At 34.0% G+C, this 21460-nt stretch overlaps 3 protein-coding genes and 1 long non-coding RNA gene across 9 annotated transcripts; 1 reads left to right on the top strand and 3 right to left on the bottom strand.

Moving 5' to 3' along the window:
- Positions 1–2789: 2789 nt before the first annotated feature.
- LOC18607334 (uncharacterized) lies at positions 2790–4733 on the bottom strand. Its single transcript, XR_001926351.2, has 2 exons — positions 3267–4733; positions 2790–3111 (listed from the first exon to the last, which is right to left on the bottom strand). It is a non-coding gene; the product is annotated as an uncharacterized LOC18607334 (long non-coding RNA).
- A 5153-nt stretch (positions 4734–9886) lies between these two features.
- Positions 9887–14667, bottom strand: LOC18607335 (arginine/glutamate-rich 1 protein). Of its 6 annotated transcripts, none has more exons than XM_018115964.2 (6): positions 14521–14655; positions 14125–14232; positions 13811–14025; positions 12641–12859; positions 10661–10880; positions 9887–10272 (listed from the first exon to the last, which is right to left on the bottom strand). In XM_018115964.2, exons 3-6 carry the CDS (start codon positions 13951–13953, stop codon positions 10006–10008), a joined length of 849 nt encoding a protein of 282 aa, XP_017971453.1. In that variant the 5' UTR covers positions 13954–14025; positions 14125–14232; positions 14521–14655; the 3' UTR covers positions 9887–10005. The 6 variants fall into 6 exon arrangements, with proteins under 6 accessions (XP_017971453.1, XP_007041495.1, XP_007041497.1 ...); XM_007041433.3 differs by having other exon boundaries at positions 13811–14028; XM_007041435.3 differs by lacking the exon at positions 14125–14232 and having other exon boundaries at positions 13811–14028; positions 14521–14667.
- Positions 14668–16381: 1714 nt separating this feature from the next.
- MEE9 (maternal effect embryo arrest 9) lies at positions 16382–17153 on the bottom strand. The gene has a single exon (XM_007041438.3). The coding sequence runs from the start codon at positions 17027–17029 to the stop codon at positions 16586–16588; it is 444 nt and encodes a 147-aa protein (XP_007041500.3). The 5' UTR covers positions 17030–17153; the 3' UTR covers positions 16382–16585.
- A 1729-nt stretch (positions 17154–18882) lies between these two features.
- On the top strand, positions 18883–21255 carry LOC18607337 (transmembrane emp24 domain-containing protein p24delta3-like). The gene is made up of 4 exons (XM_007041440.3): positions 18883–19336; positions 20013–20225; positions 20774–20850; positions 20948–21255. The coding sequence occupies exons 1-4, from the start codon at positions 19103–19105 to the stop codon at positions 21090–21092; spliced, it is 669 nt and encodes a 222-aa protein (XP_007041502.1). The 5' UTR covers positions 18883–19102; the 3' UTR covers positions 21093–21255.
- The last annotated feature ends 205 nt before the right edge of the window (positions 21256–21460 follow it).

Raw genomic sequence — 21460 nt, forward strand, 5'->3', positions numbered from 1 at the left:
TTTAAAATAACTTAGAATTACATCTTGAAACATGCAGCACCTTCTTACAGGCAGGGTTCTAAAACTTTTGCAGCAAGACATGGTACAGTAGGGAAACTCTTAGAATTGAAAACAGGGTTGATAACCCTTTCTTTTCTTCTCTGTTCCTCTTCTTGCTAGCCAATCTTTTAAGGGAGACAGACCCATGGGCTGTTTGCAAGAGCTTAATCTTGCTCTTCATGCATGCATGTGTCATGGTTTCATGTTTTTAATTCAAAAGATGTCAATTAGGTGAAGGAAGATTCTTATTTATAAGTCCAAGTCTAGGACACATGCAGGTCGACCATTGCCAAATGAAGGTCAAAGAATTATCGAAGCTAAGTTTAAATTTTTTTTATTAATATGCATTAATAATCACATTCACGTCTAATATAAACTGGGTATATGTCTTTAAAATTAGTAAACAGGGTAGCTAATTCATGGGAAGAAGAAGAGGGAGATGGGAAAAGGTAAAGAAACCTCCAGGGACTGTCTCTCTCTTCTCTCACCTGGATTCCATCTGTCACCGTGAAGCACTGACAAAGCATTTGAACAAAGGTAGGCTATGGTCCTGGACCTTCACTTGGTATCAATTTGACAAGACGTAGAATTATTATATTTGAATCAAACATTGATTCCTCAATAAATTGAAGTAGGCAATCGAAATAAATGTTGCAATTGCTGATGAAGATTGTTTGTTGCGTGAAAATCAGAAACATAATTAATGAATTTTCAGTTGTCACTCACTAACATAGGAGCTAGTGCATTAACAGGGACAAATGCTTTACATGCCTTAATTCTCACATAAAATGATAATAAAATAAAATAAAATTTCTGACCTCTGTCACGGTATTCTTCAATGTGAACACAACGACATTGCCTTTTTCTTTTATTGACTAGTTGTTCAGATTCAAAGACTAGAACAACTTTTTTTTTGTTTTTCAATATTTGAAATATTTGTATGTTTTCATATCCTTAGAAGTATTTGATTTAAAATTTCAAGTATTGTACATTTTGATTAGATTCGAATTAATTTTTTAAATATGAAATATATATTATTAAATTAAATATTCGAATACAAATATATTTACTATTAAGAGAATGCACAAAATTATCTAAAAAACGTAAAAAAAAGAGATGTAAGTGAGAATAACATTCAAGAACAAGGCACATCCACAAACAATCAATTTCTCTCATCGTCGGGTCGGCCTAGATCGGCACAGTAATCTAGGGATAATACTAGATATTGTTCCTCCCAAGCGAATGAAAGAGAGAAGATTATAGATATTCATTCATGGTGTACCACCAATTTCTCCTTGTACAAGATCATTTGAATGATTTGACACTATCAATATATGTATATATGTATATGTGTATATCTCTAGATTGAGAGACTCACCCAAACATATAATGAAGTAGCAAAACTCGAACTCGATTGCTTTTTCTTTGGATCTCACCATGAATAGTTTTTAGACCCAAAACAACATTTTACGCAAGTTGTGCAACCGTTAAATACTACAAGTGAAGTACTTCTATCTTCGACCTAACATATTATTTTTAGAAAAAAAAAAAAAGAGTCATCATACGTCCCTTTAGAACAATTTCATGATCAAATCTAGAGATGTGAAGAGAATCTGCAATGACGATAAGTACTAATTGCCTCTCACCACATAAAACTCTCTTTCTCTATCAAATTATTGAAGCAAATAAGTAATGTTGATTGAGTTGATCATCATTCACATGCAAGTTCAATGTAAATTTGGTTCACAAATCAGAGAACATGCCATGCCAGTTTCAAAATTATTGATAGAACAGTTTTTGATTGAACTGACAAATGTTTGGCCAATACTCTCTGAGATTCCCGACAAAGGAATATGCGTTTAAGTTCATAAGAGAAGTCGTACCTATTGCAATAATTTATGTAGCCGAAAGTTTCATGTAATCCTTTGGGAAATCTTGCTTCTCAAGAGAATTAGATACAAAAAAGTTGAGGTTCATCCACTTTGATAATGAGGGCAACAGACAATTTTCCTCTATATTTCCATGATCTCCTTCCTTTAACTTAAGCTCAAAACCTCTGTTTTTCTTTATGTCTTCAATAGTAATAGCTATATAATTGAAAAGGGTATATACTTTGGGCGAAAAACTATTCCGCCGTCCGTTGAAAATCGAATCATATATCAAACTACATCGAAAGCGTCAAGTGCAAAATTTTTGACCCTTTCCTTCAATTATGATCAACTAAGAGAAGCAAATATTATGACAGATAAATTGACAAAAGCAAAAGCCTCCCGGACTAGAAATTTTAATGATTTTTGTTTTATTTGTCTATCATGTTAATTAATTACGGTTGATGTTTAATTTTCTTGCAACTATGTAATTAAAATCCCTCCCTCCTTTCAAAGATATATATACACATTTGTATATTCATGTTACAACGCTTGTTTAATTAATGAAAAGTAAAATCAGTCAATGCCCCAATGTTGGCTCAAACTTTTGGAAATTGGCATTTGTACTTATCCTACTCCAAAATTAACTAAAATTTTTTGAAGAAATAAATTAGCAACTTGAATTTATATATATATATATATATTCTCCTCTCTTCTTTTTATACATGAATAATGCCAATAGGATAATGTTGAAAATCTTCCCACCTCAAATTTTTCCAAAGCCTCAAGCCGGAATTTATATATTTATTTGATCTCATGTTGCTATATATCTCTTACAAGCAATATTTTATTTTCTTTTAAAGTGACAACATGACAATAAGGTTGCTAAAAGAGATTCCTTTTATCTTCATATTATTGATCATCGAAAGTAAAGACCTAACCAAAGTTAGGTTGAGACAGAATCTGTGTTTACAGTAACACATTCATGAGTTAATAACAATGGCGAGAAGAAAAAAAGGGCTAAATCCTCCATAAAATGACACGAAAATAGTGTTTATTGCGGTCGATTCTAGCTTTAACAAGTCCGTCTGTCAAAGAGTTAGCTTTTTCTGACTGCATGCCTAAAGTACAGCTAAGTATCCAAAGTATGCATATGATTAAGATCTCCACCAACTTTTAGTTTCTTGAATGCCTTCAGTCATTCCTATACAAATGAATTAAAACAAAATTCATCAGTTACATATTTTCCTGCTCAGTTCACAACCGGCAGTTACATTCTATGGTGGAGAAACAGGCCCAAAGGAAGAAGATTGAAGGGTTATTTGAAAATTCTCAGATAAAGAAGAAGTGAATGTATACCTCATTAATTAACATTTACAAAAGATTGATCCCACTGCAACCGGATTGGATTTGTCTCAGTTCTACATACACAGGTCAAGTGAAGAATGGGATTTTATGTCTCTTCTTGTACTGTTCTGTACCACTACTGAAGGGTAAGTCTTTTGTAAATCTTTCCTCAACAAAAATATTATTATACTTTTAAAAAAAACATTTTTAATTTCTTATCATCCAATGTATATAAAACCTATAAAATTCCACACCCAATATCACACTTCACATGGGGAAGACCTCATCACTTTCATGAGTTCAATGCAAAGTCACCAGATATACACATATGGCATGCATATGCACATAGTACATGGATATAAACATGTAGTATAGCATACATACAAATACATGCATGCATACATAAACATGTGAGAGGGTGAAGTTTTTGGACACATGGATGTTGTTCTAAAACTAATTCCTAGATGCCTCAAAACCGCCTCTGAAAGGTTGTATTTTCCTTGAAGTGAGTACAGTTCCACCTTTTAGCTACCTTTGTCTCCTAGTACAAACTATTGCTCTGATCCCTTGGAAGAACATGAAAAAGAAAGAACAAAACACTCTTAAAAGAAAGAAAACTAGTCTTAATTGGGAAAGAGAAATCATTAGTGTAAGACCGTGGGTTTGAGTGTGTGTTGTTGTGCCTGGAAAGAGAGAGAGAATCTACCATGGAAAAAATGAAAACAGATGTTGGTCAACACACAAAAAAGGGAGGGCTGCTGCAGCAAAAAAAGAAGTCAATGGCATCTTTCTGATCTTTTGTTTGTTAGCATTTTTGACAAGTGGGTCAAAAGGATTCCATGCAAGAAACCTGAAGCTTAGAGAGAAAGAGAGACAAGAAGAAGAGAAACTCATAGACTCAATCAAGAGAGAGAGAGAAATTGATATTACCATTTGACCAGAAACATGGCCTGGATACAACATCTGATGAACCTGGACAGAACCAGAGAGAGGAAGTTGTTTTGGTTGACGGGAATGAAGCCTGGTCCGAGATCATATAGGGCTATATGTATTGCAGAAACTTTCCCGGAAAAAAAAGTGAAATTAATCCAAGAAAATTTCATGGAAATAAAGATCAACCTAGATGACCTCGAGCCAAACAACATTCCCATCAACCGTTTCTCCTTTGTAACCAATAATAATTGTTCAGTCTCTCTGATCAAAAAGCCTAAGAAGTAGAGCCGCAAAAAATGAAAATGTTTGAGGGGAATGAAGCCTGGTCCGATACCTTTCACTTTGATCACTCTCAAAGCCCCCCGCATCGAGCCAGCCAACATTCCTCTCAAAGACAAAACCACTTCCATCACTTACACAGAAACCCTACAAGACTTAGAAAATTTGAGACAGGAAGGCAAGGGAAGTATTAGGAGGAAACATTACCCTTTCCTACACTGAAAAAAAAAGAAATCCCAAGGCCCCCATTTTTCTTTTCCACCTTGAGAAAACCCTAGCCTACTAGGATTTATAGAGAGAAAAGGGTTAGCATCTCTCTTCCCTTGATGACATCTCACAAACAGTTGTAAAATAAGCTCACACTTTGCATATAGCGCGTATCCCCCACGCTCTCATTAATTATTGAACGTTTTCTCTTTGGAATTTGAGAGTAGTAGTAGTAGTGGTGGTGGTGGGACGGGGAAGAGATCGATGGTGATCAAGCTTGTGACGAGAGTAATAAAAACCCAAACTTTTGATTAGGATCTTCATGTTACGAACAGAAACAAACAAAACAAATCAATAGTTTTATGTTTTGTCACAGGCTGTTCGGAGCATTGAGATTCTTAAAAACATTGCACACTGCTCTTTCCAATGTAAGAGTATCACATGATGATGATTAGTTTTGAAAGTTAAAATCAATCTTCAATATTACAAAAATGTTCAAATTTTACTGATTTCTTATGAATTATATACCATTTTCTCTTTTAAGTTGATCGATACAAATATAATCCGAAATTACTCTAATCTTAGTTTTTCATGATTTTATATATATACTGTTTTTTCTTTTACTTTAATCGATATAAACAAAATCTTGAATTACTCTATCTTTAATTTTTCATAATTATATATATGTATATATATAATTTTTTTTACTTCAATCGATATAAGTAAAATCCCAAGTCCCAACTTACTCTAACCTTGATTTTTCATGATTTTGTGTACCATTTATTCCTTTACTTCAATCCATTGAAGTAAAATCCCAAATTACTTTAACTTTAAACGTAAGAAAGAAGATAAAATATTTAGATATTCTGTCATTAAAAAAAAAGTCAAAAATCATCCCACCCAATAAAATGCAAAACCCAATCTTATATAAATGTCAAAGAATTAATTTGAAATGAAAAATTAACAATTTGTTATTTGAAAAACCCAATAACCAAATTCCTATTTTGGCCTAAACAAAGACCTGTTTGGGTATCCGACATTAAGACAACTGACCTGATTTAGATCCTGTCGAAGCAACAACAAAGAGAATGCATCAAACAAAGAGAAATAAGATTACCTTAAAATTTATCCAAACACTGCATAAATTAAAAAAAAAAAACTTGTATTAATTTTAGGTCACGCGCCTTGGAGCTATGGCCTTTTGTTGTTGAGAACAATCACACAGAGAGAACAGAAAAAAGAAACAATTTTCCGTAATTATGCTTTTCTTTTCTCACTGAAAACGTTTGGGGAAAGTTAACTTAAACCGTAAGCATGGTACAGGCTTAAAAGTTAAAAAAGGAACGTGTTTTTTCCCTGTTTTACCACCTCACCCTCTACCATTACCAACTCCTGCCACTCAATTATTCTCCCTATCAATTGCATGCTGCCCATTCCACCAATTACTTTCTCTAACAAACGCCCCAATAGACTAATAATGAATCTCAGTAAATGATTCCAACCTAGTAAATATTCATTTTTATAAGTTAAAAATCTCTTATTGATATAAAATTTATGATACAAGAATTAACTAATTAAGATTTCAATCGAAGCTGTAAATATACTTGCAAAGAAGTATGACGATTTTTTTTTCTTTTTTCCTTAATTTGTGGTTGAAATAAGTCTGTGGGCTCTTTAATATTGAATTAAAAAATATATTGTTTTTTCTAAAAAGAAAAGAGAGTTGGTTATGGCTTTAAATCATTATTAGGTATGTGGATGATGATCACTAGGTGGTGTGGGGACAACATTTGTGTGGGATGGTATGACTTGTTTATGCAACCAAAACTTTTGACTGGAACATCTTTGTGGGAATGCATTTGTCCATTATGTTTGCCTTTATGATGCATGTTACAGTTTGATTTTGTGGGGACAACTCCCCTCTGTTTTCCAACATAGGAAACCGGGTTTTGATGTTGGGTTATATATTCAAAAAATAATAAAATTTAATTCAAAAAAAAAAAGTTTCAATTTGAATTCGATAATTTAATATTTATTTACAGTGTTGAAAACCAAACACTCAACAAAAGTTATTGAGAAAAATATCGGTTATAAGATCAATAAATTTCAAGATGTCAATTTCAACTTCGTTAGTAGAAAAACCAAACAAAATCGTCAATCAAATTATTCGAAAGACAAGAAAAAGATTCTATTTTAATATAAAAGTTGCAACTTTGATGATAGAACTAAGAACCCTAATGCTATCATTGATGAGTGATATGGCATAGGGTTTTGAAAGAGAAGCACGGATGCATATTTATTTTTCCCATTCCTTCATCATTACCTTATTATTGGACTTTCAAAAAGAAGAAACAATCAAACAACAAGTACTTTTTTATTAGTCTCAGGGAGTTCATGACTTTTTCTATCTCCACATTCATTTCTTCTGTTTACGGTTGGTTGGCTCCTCAAAGTTGCCAAAACCCTTTTCTTCTTGACTTTCTTTTACTACTTTCATTATTTTTTCTTTTTGTAAAATTGAATTTCTTCAATGAAAACCCTTTTCCTACTAATTGAAATTTCACTACAATTAAAAGACTATTTTCGACTAAATTTTTCGTTGACATTTTATCGAAATTTTGTCAAAAAAGGGTATTTTTCTAACAGAATTAATTTCATCTGGATTTTTTTTTTTTAGTGTTTGTGTATGACCACTGACCATGAACATCCATTTGTAAGACAAAGTAAATAACATTTATATGAAGATTTTATTTAAGATAATAAAGAAAGAAAATAGAAAGAAAAGAATATGTAATGTGAGTAAGGTTTTGCCCGTTACAAGTAATGGGTCTGGTGTCGGCGTGAGCAGTGGAAGAGGGGGGAAACAAATAGCCCGAGTAACGAGGAACCGAAATTAATCGGCGACGTCGACGCTTCAAACTATTTCCTTTCTCTCCCTCCTCATGCTCTCTCTCCATGGCGCGTGTATCAACAATTATTTATTATCTTTTTATCTTTTGACATATAAATTATATAGTCCAATTTTATTATTTACCCCTTCAACAAAAAATATAATCCTTTAATAAATATTAAAAATAATAATGTTCATAAATTAGAATTTTCAATACACAAATAAAAGGCCGAAAATCTTCAAGTCCTTTCGGAATTTTTTTACTATGTATTTAGTAAATTTCTTATATTAACATGGTTCTTGTTATTTTTTTTTATTACTAGGATTTAAGATTAAAAGTTAGAGTTTTTAGTTGAGAAAATGAGATAAAAAATTTTATTTTAAATATAAAATTAAATAATTTTGCTGAAAATAGGGGTGGAAAGAGCGCGTGGAAAAGGAATGGGTAGAAATTAATGAGATGAAAGCCCCAACTCGAAGAAAACACAAGTCAAAAAGAGCTTTGTCATTCGTGTGGGAAAGCGGGAAGTGTTCATCAAAGGAGATGGACGGCCGGGATGCGCCCACATCGTACGCTGCGAGGGGGGGTTGGAAAAGACCCCTAACACCCCCCTTCCACGTGCTTGTATTAAATGCCCCCACGTACGGTCACTGTTCTTTTTCCATTTTTCCTTTTTTTTAATTTTCTCCTGTGGGCCCCATCGCCGAGGAGGAGACAAGACCACGTTGGTGTCCTGAGAAGCTGACCATCTCGGACACGTGGTGTTCCAACATTCGCTGTCTCTCTTCCCCCACCTTCGCGGGCCCCACCCCCTCCAGCCCTTGGGTGGGCAATTATGCGTTAATGATGATAGATGTGAGAGAAGAAGAAAAAAAAAATGATGGTGTCAGTCAGATTTGACAGTGTCACCAGCTGGTCAGACGAGTGCCCTTATGTGTCTCTTTGTGTGGGTGTGTGTTTTTTTGTGTTTTGAATCGCTGAGTTGACTCGGGCAGGGGAGGGGAGGGGAAGGGAAGGTGGGGGGGGGGGGAATTCAATTCGCATGGAATGTTGATGAATGAGGAGTTACAGGCATGTTGCATATTTCCCGCTTCTTTTCTCTTTGAGTAATTCCAGTCATTCTATTTCCATGTCAGTGTCTATTTACAGTTTGGGTCCTACTCATTTAATGAATTCCAATCTATTTCAACATTCTTTATTCCCAAAAATAAAAATTTTGAATCTAGAAATTGTTTTTTTTTTTTGGCTTTTTTACTGTGCTTGTGTTCTTTCCCACCAACCCTTCCACCAACAAGTCAGAAATCTTTTCCAATTTGATATATCCCTTAAGGCATATTTGTAACTTTTTCATGATGCTACAATCTTTCTGTCACAATTTCCTTTTCCTTCTTAACTTTTATGGGATATAAGCAAAAAATAAAAAGTAAAAAAATTGATGAATTATATGTATATTTCTTGTGATTTTTATTGTTTTTCCGTATATATTCTGTTATTTCTTTTTTTGAGCCAATTAATATTTTGTGAATAAATTCTACTTTCATAAAAAGTTGCACAGTTAATTTCATCAAATAAATGTAAAGCTAAATAAGAAGCAGAATATAATAAATGATATCTTAAATTATCTGTATGTTGATCAAGGGCTTGGTGTCACTGCTAACAGAAAATTGATTGCTTCGTGACCTAGGTTAGGGGTGTTTCTTAGGTCGAAGTTTAGGCCTTAAAGGCGCTATTGACTCATGGGAATTGGGCCATTCATTTGTCTGCTCCGACTCCGAGGTTGCCCTTTTATGCAGTTGTTGTAGTTTCAATGAATCTGATGGTAAAAGACAAATGCCAAGAAAAAACAAGACAATGATACTTTCATTTCAGACCTTGAATTCAACTCACTCCACTGTTACTCTTTTTAGGCATGTATATTGTAGCTTTAAGATGTTCAATCCCCAGACTTGGAACACTAGCAGAAGCTCATTTGGCACTATCAGTGGAAAAAAGTACTTTATGTAACGAATTCACATTTTTAATTCAAAAAACATATTCATTAAATGAAGAAAAATTTTTATTTATAAATTCTTGGATTTACAATCAACCTCGGTTCAAAGTAATCATTGATTGAAATCCTACTTTTGAAGAAATTATATTCTAATCATTGAATTAAATATTGTATTCACCCATGAACCGAGATTCAATGGGCCAGCGCTTGGATTCTTTTTAAGTTAACCAGTCAAGAGCTTTATACTCAGGTCAGGCAGTAGCCCATTTGCAGATTGCAACCCAATCGCCGAGCTTTCTTTTACCAGTTCGAAGAAAGGTAAAGCAAGAGGATTAGGATTCAACTTCAAAACTGCATTGAAAAATTGAAAATATGGTACATCCTCAAATTACAAATGCAAGTTCAGCACATATGTATTTGAACAGCTTAAGATCAACTTCTCCCGAGCAAATCATTTTGAGCCAAGTGCAAAGGACAACTTCGGTCTTAATTTGTTCTTTCCTAATAATTTCATCTGATTTAAACGTTCTTCCTCCTCCTGCTGCTTCTTCCTCTTCATGGCCACTTCCTTTTGTCTTTGAAGCTCCTCTAATTCCCGATAACGTTCCTCCTCTCTCTGCTGCTGTTCCACTGCTTCCCTTCTCTGAGCTTCTTCCACCCTCTTTCGGTTCTCTTCAAGCATCTTTTCCAGCTCTTCTTTCTCTTTTCGAGCTTGCTCCTGTAATCCAAAATTAGTCACGGTTGATTACAAAACGGGAATAAACAAACAGAATAATGGCTAAATCATTAAGTCATGGCCACGTGTGTGAGCTGTGGGAAGACATTGGATTAAGACCCACAGTTTCTGCTAATAACCAAGATGCTATGGTTTTCATCAATAAACAGAAGGTTTCTTGACCAGAAAACTTCAACAAAGGGCATTAGGGACAGAAAGGACAAATTGAAGACCAGGTTATTCTTTTATACAAATGATTCATCCCATCTGTCACAGTTTTTGCCTTTCAGACAATTCAATGTGTCAACAATTCCATGTTGCATACGAAAGAATAACTGAATCAAACAACAAGAGACAAGCATTTCACAGGACTGTTGTCTTTGATATTTACCTCTTTTCGCCTAGCCTCAAGAAGAGCACCTTCCTTTTCTTTTTCAAGTTGAGCTGCAACTTCATCATTAAGTCTTCTCCTTCCCTCCTCTAATCGCCTCCGAATTTCCTGCTTGAGTTCCTCAGAATTCAAGCTCTCTTCCACTTTTTTCTGAATTGCTTCTTCCACTCTCTTTGCGGTCTCTTCTTCTATCAATTTCAATTCGGCTTCCTGTTGACGCCTGGGAAAAGAAAAGAAAATGTCAAGCAGGAAAATGACACCAATGCATTTGGGGAAAAATGCTGCAACCTTTCATTATAGAGGTCTTTCCATCCAGACAACACTACATAAAAAGCAGCTGACAAGCCACGTTCCTTTTTCCTTTTTTCTTTTCTTTCTATCACCATCTTTCTGGATTCACTATGTAACTATAATAAATGGGCAAACTAACCTTCATGACGACAAAGGCACTAAAATATGCTATGCTTTTAAGGCATACCTCTAATCGAACCTGATCCAAACAAAGAGTTTCAAAACTGGTGAACAGTAGATAAACGTGCATCCAATCAGATCATCAAATATAACAAGTTGAATTATAGCAGTAACTTCCTTCAGAAAATCCTGTGGAGAAGAATGTCAAGTACCTTGCCGCAATTTTATTAATCACCATAATACTTCAAACCTTGCACCAAAATACATTTTCGACAAAAAAGTTTACATCTTTTTATAGATATCATCATAATTTTATAAGTGGTGAATAAAGGCACCAAGGCACTGAAAGGAATAACAAGGGTAACAACTAAATAATAATGCTTATTGTTCTATGATAATAATTCACTGAAAGCAAATAAATTACATTAAGGTCTTCAATAATCAATTATCAATTGTTTCCAAAAAAGGTCTTCAATGATCAATTAAACTCTTAATCCCAGCCACTAATTGATTCATTATACATTCATACCATCAGAATCCTTTCAATTAAAAATGTATGTTAACGCTTATTGCTGATATTTAAGTAAAACTGTATGAAATTGATAACAGTTATGACTGAAATGGGTGGCCCAAACACATGAAAACCCAATTTCCATGTGAACATAAGAACAGCACATGAACATAAATAGTCAAGGACAAACAGAAAATGAGATTTTACACCTGCAGGTTCAACTAATTGATTTGAAAGTGAATGACATAATAAGACAATAAGTTCTAAGTATTACAAAACATTTTTCATAAAAAATGGGCTAGGCATATCACTTTAAATACCCATTCTAGGCAAATTTTAATGCAATTATTTTCCAGTAAGACATTAAAATAAAATCAGGACTTAAACCTAACATGACTAGGCATGACTCCCCTGCCTTGCCACCAAAGCTACAGCTCAGTTTCAATTCAATTCCATAACTCAATAATAATGGTTCAACTCAAAACATTAAATGGCAACCACTGCAGATAACAAAAGCAACAAAGTTAAGAAGCATGACAGTGCAGACATTTTTCCTTTTGTGTTCACCAAGACCACAATGGTAAGCACATAAATAATCTCTCTCTGGTCTTTTTCTTAGTACTTTTCTATGTGGATGCATGATTGCATGTGCTGTATAAGAAGCTTATCAACTACTCTAGGTAAAATGCCATATAACTAAGTAGTAATGGAGGTAAGGAAAAGGCAAAAGTGGTTGGTGTACATGCAACAAATGCTCTTTGCCCGTCAAGACTAACATTGAAGGCCTGAAGATGAGTTTTGATTATTGCAAGACCTGACAACCCACTTGAGATCCTCGCTTTCTATCTTCCCAATTTCCCATATGAGTTGTATTACATCATCCCAGTAAACCAAATATCAAATTTTATGACAAAAACTATCCAGTAGTATATCACCTTCCAGTAAATCAAACGTGTGTAGCAAAACTTAAGCAGACTGGAAACACTTCAAGAAGATCTCAAAGAACTGTAAAAGAAAAATTAAAATAGCCTGCATAAAGATGAGAATATTTTATCTACCTTTTCTTCTCTTCCTCTTGTTTTTTCAATTTCTCACTAGCATTTTTGCGCTCTATCAACCCAAGACTTGGGCTAGATGATTTATGAGTAGGAGACAATGAAGAACTCCTACTTCTTTGCCTCTTAAAACGCTTTGGAGTTGGAGAACGACTTTTATGATGTCTTGCAATTGGAGAACGACTTTTGCGGCGTCGTGGACTAATAGAACGACTCTTCCTTCTGTACAACAACACAAATTATTGAGTAACAGCAATAGACTTTGGGCATCACTAGCTACACAAACTAAGTATGAAGACAGCTCACCATCTAGCAGAATAAATAAAAAAGCATATACATTTACCTCAAACATTGTTAAGATAAGCATTGAGCTCCATCATTTATGACACGAAGAAGATAATGTCAGAATCGAGCAACGAAAGGAACCCATCGGCACCCATCACCTGCTCACTTCCCATCTCAAGTGATGGGAAGAAACTGTGTCTTTAATGTTTAACAAAGAGCATGCATCCTATCTCACTCTCTATATTTTGCTCCAAATGTATTTGTATTAGGCATATTTCCATTTTTCCAAGCAAAAGGAAAGTTCCTCACATGTCAGGTGCCCACTGAGATGTTGATAATTTAGAAGAAGTCGAGCAATACAACCATCAAGCTTTATTGGAATAATTCAGCAACACTTCATACTCAGAATGATGGCCATTAAACATAAATCTATAATCATGAAGATGCTCAACAAAGTCATGGCATAGATGCCATTCTAAACAGAAAAATCACACATACCAAAATGTAGACAACCAAAAGGTTCAACTGTAATAAAAGTGAAACTGAAAGCACTGGTCTAGAAAATGCCAACGCCACATCCTCAACTGCACCAGCACCTTCAACTTATCTAATTGCCACTCCTTGCCAGATTCTTGGCGAGGATCCGATTTTAAAAATGGAATCATAATTGTAAAGACCAAGCAAACTACATAATCTTTCCAGTAAAGTCGAAGAAGCACCAAAAATATATACAAATAAGTATAGGCTGCGTACAGATAAACTGGAAGAAATTGTATTCCCAATCCGCAAGACAAATTCCAGAGTTCCCAATCTTTCTTACAATATTCCTTACAAGTTCTTGCATGTCAACAAAATGAACCTAAATAGCATGAATATAAACGGGATCACCTGCTATACGAATAAGATGAATATGGCGACCGGCTTCTGTCCCTTCTGCTCCTCCTTCCATACCTATGCCCTACAGGAGATGGCGAATGTCTACGTCTATAGAAGGGCGAGCGAGATCGGGATCTTGACAAGTCTCGAGGCATCTGCTGTCAGTTAGTCACCTCAACTATAAGATAATCCGTTCGTGCAAATCACACTAAATACATCAAACGTTTCTGCTGCAAAATAAAAATATTTATTTCCTAAGTCAATACATCAAATTATTTGAATGAATAAAAAAAATCAAACTTGGATTAATCCTCAATGAAATTGACCTGAAAATCCAATAGCGCTCAATCAGAAATTTATTAGCTTAGTAGATGAGGTTTTTTGCTACTTCGAGATTCCTTTCACGTTCACTTAAATTTTCCCCAATTTTCAAGCTAAACAAACAAAAGGAAGCGAAAGCAGCTAATTTTAGTCCAATAAAATTAACCCTAAAGCATGCGCACATGCTAGAGAGAATATAAAAGATCTGAAGAAGGCGAACTTCGCATGAAATTGAAACTCAATAGAAAAAAAAAACCCTAAAACAACAACCTAATCAGACCCAAACCCTAAATTGGAGAAATTACACAAAATTCGTGCATCGAAAGTCAAAAATAGACAGCCAATTCGTCGATTGATTTTATTATTTATTAGAGCAAATTAAAGGAACAAAAAGCTCGTACCAGAAATTTGGTAGAATTTGATGAAATCAACAATTTCTTTTATTCCTTGGCTTCTTTGTATCTAACTTCAAATGGGAAATAGGTTCTGCCTTTAAATAGCCTTTTAGTTGACGAGGAAACAACTGGCTATATTTTTCATTTTAGTTTTTTTTTATAAAATAAATTGGAAATTAGGACACGTCCAGATGTTGACGTGGACAGATGTTAGTGGAGGACTGTGAACGTGGAAATGGACTTGAAAGATATTGACAATGAAAATTTTTAATATAATTTTTTTTTATAAATTATAATTAATTAATTATTAATTATAAATATCTATTTAATTTAAAATAAAAATTTATTTGAATTTGTTTGGAAATAATTTAAGATTTATGAGGAAATCAAACGAACACAAGATAATTGTAAGTAATATAATTCAAATCTTAAGGTTGTGTTTAAAGTATTATATGCATACTAAAAAAATCTTATTTTTTATTTAATTATCTAAAAAAATAGAAAATTTTCAGTTTTGGGAGTGTGGGTTCAAGTGCGTTTAAGTGATGAATTTTTTTTTTCTGAAAAAAAATTTTACCTCTTATTCGATTTCTCAAATTGTATTTACCAATTTCATTAAAAATTCTCATTTTCAATATCAAATGTGTATAAAACATAAATAATAGAGAGAATTTTGAAATTATTAGAAGAATTTGAGACTGATGAGCAAGGTTTATGATGGAGGGATCAGGGATGGGACTTGGGAAGGACTAACTTGAACAAATATATCAATGAAATTAGTCCTTGGAAGTTTTAATTTTATCAATGGTGCCCTTACAAGGAAAATTAAAGCACCCAAAAGAGTTGAGATAATCAAAGTGTTACTCAACTTATTTGCTCTCCTCAAATTTATTTAGGTAAATTTCACTTATATCTTTTATAATTTTAATTTTTTTTCACATGATCGTATGATATTTTTTTCAATTAAAACCCCATGAATATCTTTTTTTTCTAGATTAGTACCTTATAGATAATTTTATTTTCACAAGAGATTATAACGTTAATTTTATCCAATAAAATTATAAAAAAAATCTTTAAATGCGAACGAATAGATTAACTTAACATCTCACAGAAATTATTCACAAGATACTAATAGAGAAAAAAAAAAGATAACCACATCATACTAATTGGAAAAATTGAAATTACAAGATGTAATGTCGGAAAAGTTGAAACCACATTTATTCGATTTAATTTAAGTGGAGATGATTGTTACTTCAATGAGCTCAAATTTTATCAGACATGGGATGGACATGATCACATGACAGACTTTGCTATTAGTATTAAGTTTGTTGAGAGATGGAGGGTTGCTGTTTCTGCCTTTTTGTGGGAATCATCATCTTTACTTTATTTAGACTTTCTGGTAAGAGTAGGATGATTCTGGTTTCTTGCCTTTGCCTGTAAATGCAACTGAAAATTTGATTTTATCTGCATCATATGCTCTATCACTAGGGGTAAAATGTCAGCTCATATTCAACTCTTGCAGAGGGAGAGTCTTACACTGACCATGGCAGAAAAGGCATATCAGTGGAAAACTATGCAAATAAGCATCCATGACCACAGAAATTAACTAACACTGCTCCTTTGACAGAATCATTCCCTGGAAAAATGTGCCTATTGAAGAAACTGTACATGGTATTAAGCAAAGGGGAACTCAGAAATCAGATTGAATGCCATGGAAATTGAAGAATTTGGGTAGGAATATCAGGCCAAGATAATCTAATAAGATACAGGAACAAATTAATTTACAGTTGCGGCTGAAGTCATTGAAAAAATCTGTGATGTTTAGGCTAGTTCATGGTGTCATTCAAGTAAAAAAGACACAGAAAGATGAATGGAAAATTACCTGCTTGATCTTGGCAAATCTCTTATTCCTGAAACATGGTTTGCCAATGTTCTTGAAACCCAGTTCATGGGGTTTTTAATTACTTTACCTTTCTACTTTTAACAGTAATGCAAGCTATAACAAACATTAACAATGAAAGGAAACCCAAAAGGGCCCTTTCAATTATGAATACAAAAGAAATTTTGCTTTTCATGAAGGATGAACCTTGTTAGAGGAAAGCCCCTTCCAAGCTGATTTCATGGAAGCAGTAGCAGAATTCACTGCCGCCTCCATATACTTTTTGGAGGCAATAGTTGCACCTTTTTCCATCAAGTTTCCCATTTTTCTAGCTCTCTCAGCAGTCTCTTCCAGGCCGTTCAGTTCAGCCTTTGACCTGCGTTCCATTTCCTCCTCAAAGCGCCTGAACTCATCCATTGCACTTTCCATGACAGAGTCAAGATAATCCTCAGCTTGCTGCATGGTTGTTTCAGCTTCTTTCACTTCTTCTTCTTGTTCAAGTTCCATAGCCGCCCATGCCTTGTAAGATTCGATCTCAAAGAGCTTCATCAGGTCTTCGATGGTCGATGGATCAAAGTTCTTGTCTTGTAAAGCTTGATCTGAAAGGAAGGTGAATTGGGAGAGGAGGGCTTCCATGTTTTTGATGTTGGGTGTGAATTCAAGCACAGATCTGGCTAGGGAATAATGTTAGTAGCAGTACATGGAAAAATAAGTTAGTGGGTGGAGAATCATTTAAAGGATGGCTACTTTGGTCCTATATGTCAACTAAACACTAGTGATAAAATGAATAAAAGTAGGTTCTTATAATAAAAAATACACTCGCAATTTTATAAGTGTAGACTCTACACGTTTTATTAAGTTAATTTTTTTAAAAAAATAATGATTCATCGAAAAATAAAAGAAGACTTTAAAAATATATAAAATGAACAGAAAGTATATTATTCCCTAATCATCCCATTCTTATCCTAATTCAATCCTTGATTATTTTAAATTTTCCTAGCTTTAGATGGCTAAAGAAGGAGCCATTGGACCGTTGGGAATACCCTTTTTTATTTAATGAATCCTTTAGCCTTTAATACCAAAGGAGAACAAAACCAGTACCATTTTGTGTGGTTCTGGGACTGTGAAGAAGGTGGGGGGAGATGTGGATGGCTTTCCTTATCTCAATCAAAAGGATTGGGAATCTTGAACTTAATGAAAAGTGGGGTCATGGCCATTTGACATTGTTGAAGCATCAAACACCGCTGTCTTCTTTTGAATTCTTTGGATGAACAAAGTGGGGTTTGTTCGATGCTAGCCTACCAATAATGTAATGGGTTTTGGAAATAAAAGGTTTGACAGCTCACGAGAGCACATAGGAATATTAGATATCAAACAAAAATTGCTAGATGGGGACCTTACTTCACTGGCCGTTGAACATACAATCCATTGCTCTTTAGAAAAAGTACATTATGTTGGTTCTTACCAAGTTACTCCTCTGTAATTCCATTTAACGAAAAATTAACGGCCGTAAAAGTAAATATAACGTGGGAGTTAACATGACAACTGATATTATATATCACGTGGACAAAAAGTTATTAAATAATCACATTATCAAGTCACGTTATATTAAGATATGATAATTGTAATTTTTGTTAAAATTAAGGGTTTGTTTTGATACGATATTTAAGTCGAAAATAATATTATTTGTAACACCAAAATAAATTGGGTAGATGACTAGGCCTATCATCGGCCCGAGACTGATACGGTCCGGTTTTCGGCTCCACCCATAAGGTTTAACACTTTGTCTACGCCTAGGCCCAAAATGAAGCCAGCCGGTAGTCTGTGTGCTTGCGGGTTGGGCTTGGACCGGGGATCTTGTCTGTACTCGTAGACTAATAAAATACCATAATAATATTTATTGATTTAGAATTCAAACCCAAAAAAAATACAAAAAATTATAAAATGGTTAGTATGTTACAGGTAATAGTTGAATAAGAATTAATTTAATACATTTAAAATTTTTTAATTTTTTATAGCTTCATATTCAGCAAAATAATTTTATTTTCAAATCTATAAATTTTTATTTGAGTCAATTAATCATTTCTTTTTTTATTAACAATATAAAAATTACTATTGCAAGTGTTTTTTTACATAATAAAGTAACATTTTTATTATTAGTATTTCACCATTATTAAAGTATTAATTTATAAATTTTATTATATGATATATTCTTTTCCTTTTTTTAAAATATCTTAAAACCAATTCTCTTTTTCCAAACTTTTAATGCTCTTATTTATTTTATTTTATAAACTTGTTTTCATATTAAAAAATATTACATACTTAATTTAAAGTAAGATAAAAATATTTTATTTTTTAAAACGGATAATAGTAGTTTATAATAATTTATTACAAACATGGTGGTTTTCATGAAAAAAATATACTCCATTCAATGTTGGCCACCGGTCAAAGCATTTTTTATCATTATTTATTTTTAAATAAAATAAAAAAGGAAGCAATAAAGAAAGCAAAGGAAGAAACGGAAGGCGGAGTTGGCCGTTGCCTCTTTGGTTTGGTGCTCGAGAGTCGAAGACAGATCCAAATCCAAAGTAATTCTCTCGTCAAAGTCCCGTCTGTCAACGTTTTCTGATCTCAGCCCCTACGAAACCTCGAAGTTTTAGAACAAAGGAAGGAAGGAAGAAACAAAGAAATTCGTTGAGAGAGAGAGAGATGAAGGGGGACTCTAACGTGCGAGGGGCGGTGATGTTTCCATCTTTGGTAATCGTGGTATTGTTGCTGTTGGCTTTTTTGAGTAATGCTCCGGTGGGTGACGCCATATGGTTGAATCTTCCCACTTCCGGCACCAAGTGCGTCTCAGAGGAAATCCAGAGCAACGTCGTCGTTTTGGCTGACTATGTTGTGGTTTCTGAGGATCACGGTCACACCCCTACCATTTCCGTCAAGGTTATTCTTCTTCCGAAATTCCCCTTTCGATCTGTTAGGCCAAGATTAGTAGAAATTTTGGATGAATAAGTAATGAATACGGCTAAAAGTAAAATTTGGAGAAGTGAGTAAAAATTAATGAAAATTTTAAATTTTGGCTGTTATTTTTGTTGATATAAATGGAATAATGGTGAAAGGTTTGACTTTCGCGTTCATAGTTTTGGAATGAAATAGGCTTGTTGGTTGTTGTGCTTAAAATAGCTTATTTTTTATGTAGATGTAGCATTATTTTGTTTTAGGGGAAATAAATTGACCATTTTAGCTATAAGCTGAATTATTAGCAAATTATGGAAAAAGAGAGATTTGAATTCATGGGATCCAATGGAATTTATTTGGAACCGTTGAGTTGATCTCTCTAAGTTCATTATTGAAAAATAATCCTGTAGGATATTGGAAGAATGAAAATTTAAGGATGAATCTAGAATCATCTTCTTTATCTCCACATTGACCCTGTAGATATTCAAACATGTTTTGGAGCAGAGGTTCAGTTACTGTCCATTAGTTTGTCTTTTCAATATATTTTTAGGTCTATAGAAATGAAATTGCAAAACCCAGTGACTCAACCTAGGGAAAGTTTTACATCCTTAGGCGTAATTTACTTGCAGCAAATTTCTAACTTGCAGTGTGTACTGTATAGGTGACATCTCCCTATGGGAATAATCTTCATCACAAGGAGAATGTGACGCATGGTCAATTTGCATTCACAACTCAGGAGGCTGGTAATTACCTGGCATGTTTCTGGTTGGATGGCCATGCTCATGGAGGTGGAGATGTTAGTGTCAACATTGACTGGAAAACCGGGATTGCAGCTAAAGATTGGGAATCAGTTGCCAGAAAAGAAAAAATTGAGGTGAGCATTTTTGAAGTTCCTTGTTTCGTCTTAAATCATGTCTGGATTTAGAAAGGAAACCATGGGTGTTCCTGCTCCCACTGCAGACTAATTGTTGGTTCTAAATGGTTTTTTGAGATGATCATCCTTAATGAATTTTTATTTGTCCTAGTATCAAATTCACAGTAGAAGTTTTTTATTGCTGAACTTCAATTTTTCCTATGCCAGAAATTATACCAATCAACTTTTGTTCAAAACTCAAAAGGAATTCATATAGTAATTGTTGATTTCACAGAACTATGTGGAATTTGTGACGGTGAGGTTGAGGAATTGATTTTATGCAAATACAAAGCTTGGAATTTTGTTTTGCTAAGTTGAAATTTTTTAATGACCTAGTGATTTTTTTATAACTTTTGTTGGTATGACAACTTCTTCTTAACAAATTGGTTTGAGCTTCCTGATGAGTTTACCATATTTATGTTGCTATCAAACTTTCTCTCATATTTCCATATCTATATGCTCCTTTTTTGTATGCATTTGCGTGTTTCATCATACTTATTTGCATATAGGGTGTTGAGCTCGAGCTGAGGAAACTTGAAGGAGCAGTGGAGGCCATTCATGAGAACTTGCTCTATCTGAAAAGCAGGTAATTCTTACTGTTTCGGTTCAGGTGCATTCAAAGTTTGAGCCTTTCTTTCAAGTAGCTAACATCCTACATATCTCTCATCCTTATTGGATAACAGAGAAGCAGAAATGAGGACTGTGAGCGAGACCACAAATGGCAGAGTTGCGTGGTTTAGTATTATGTCTTTGGGTATCTGCATCACTGCTTCGGGTCTGCAAGTATGGTACTTGAAGCGATTCTTCCAAAAGAAGAAGCTTATCTAAACGGTGAGTAGTAGATGAGGAAATTCAAAAAAACTTGTTTTCTTTTCTCGTTATTTTTCTTCTTCATGTATGTTGCAGAAGGAAATTTTTTTACCATTAAAAGTTTAAAAGAGTATTAACATTTACCATGATGAAGAGAAATGTCTCCCTTTTCTATCATTAACTGACAGGACCAGTGCATACACCACATGTTACACCCACCCTTATTTTTCTTGAATTGGTTTCCATCCGATTTGCATGCCAATGGCAACAGTTTCTAGGTACGTACGTACATATGCACATATGTTTGTATGTATGTATGTATAAATCAGCATGTTCTTTGATGGAAAAGTGGAGCAAAAAGCTTAGGTGTTCTGGTTGGATTTTTC

Source organism: Theobroma cacao, chromosome 2, assembly GCF_053813885.1.
Source record: "Theobroma cacao isolate CCN51 chromosome 2, ASM5381388v1, whole genome shotgun sequence".
Classification (NCBI taxonomy): Eukaryota; Viridiplantae; Streptophyta; class Magnoliopsida; order Malvales; family Malvaceae; genus Theobroma; species Theobroma cacao.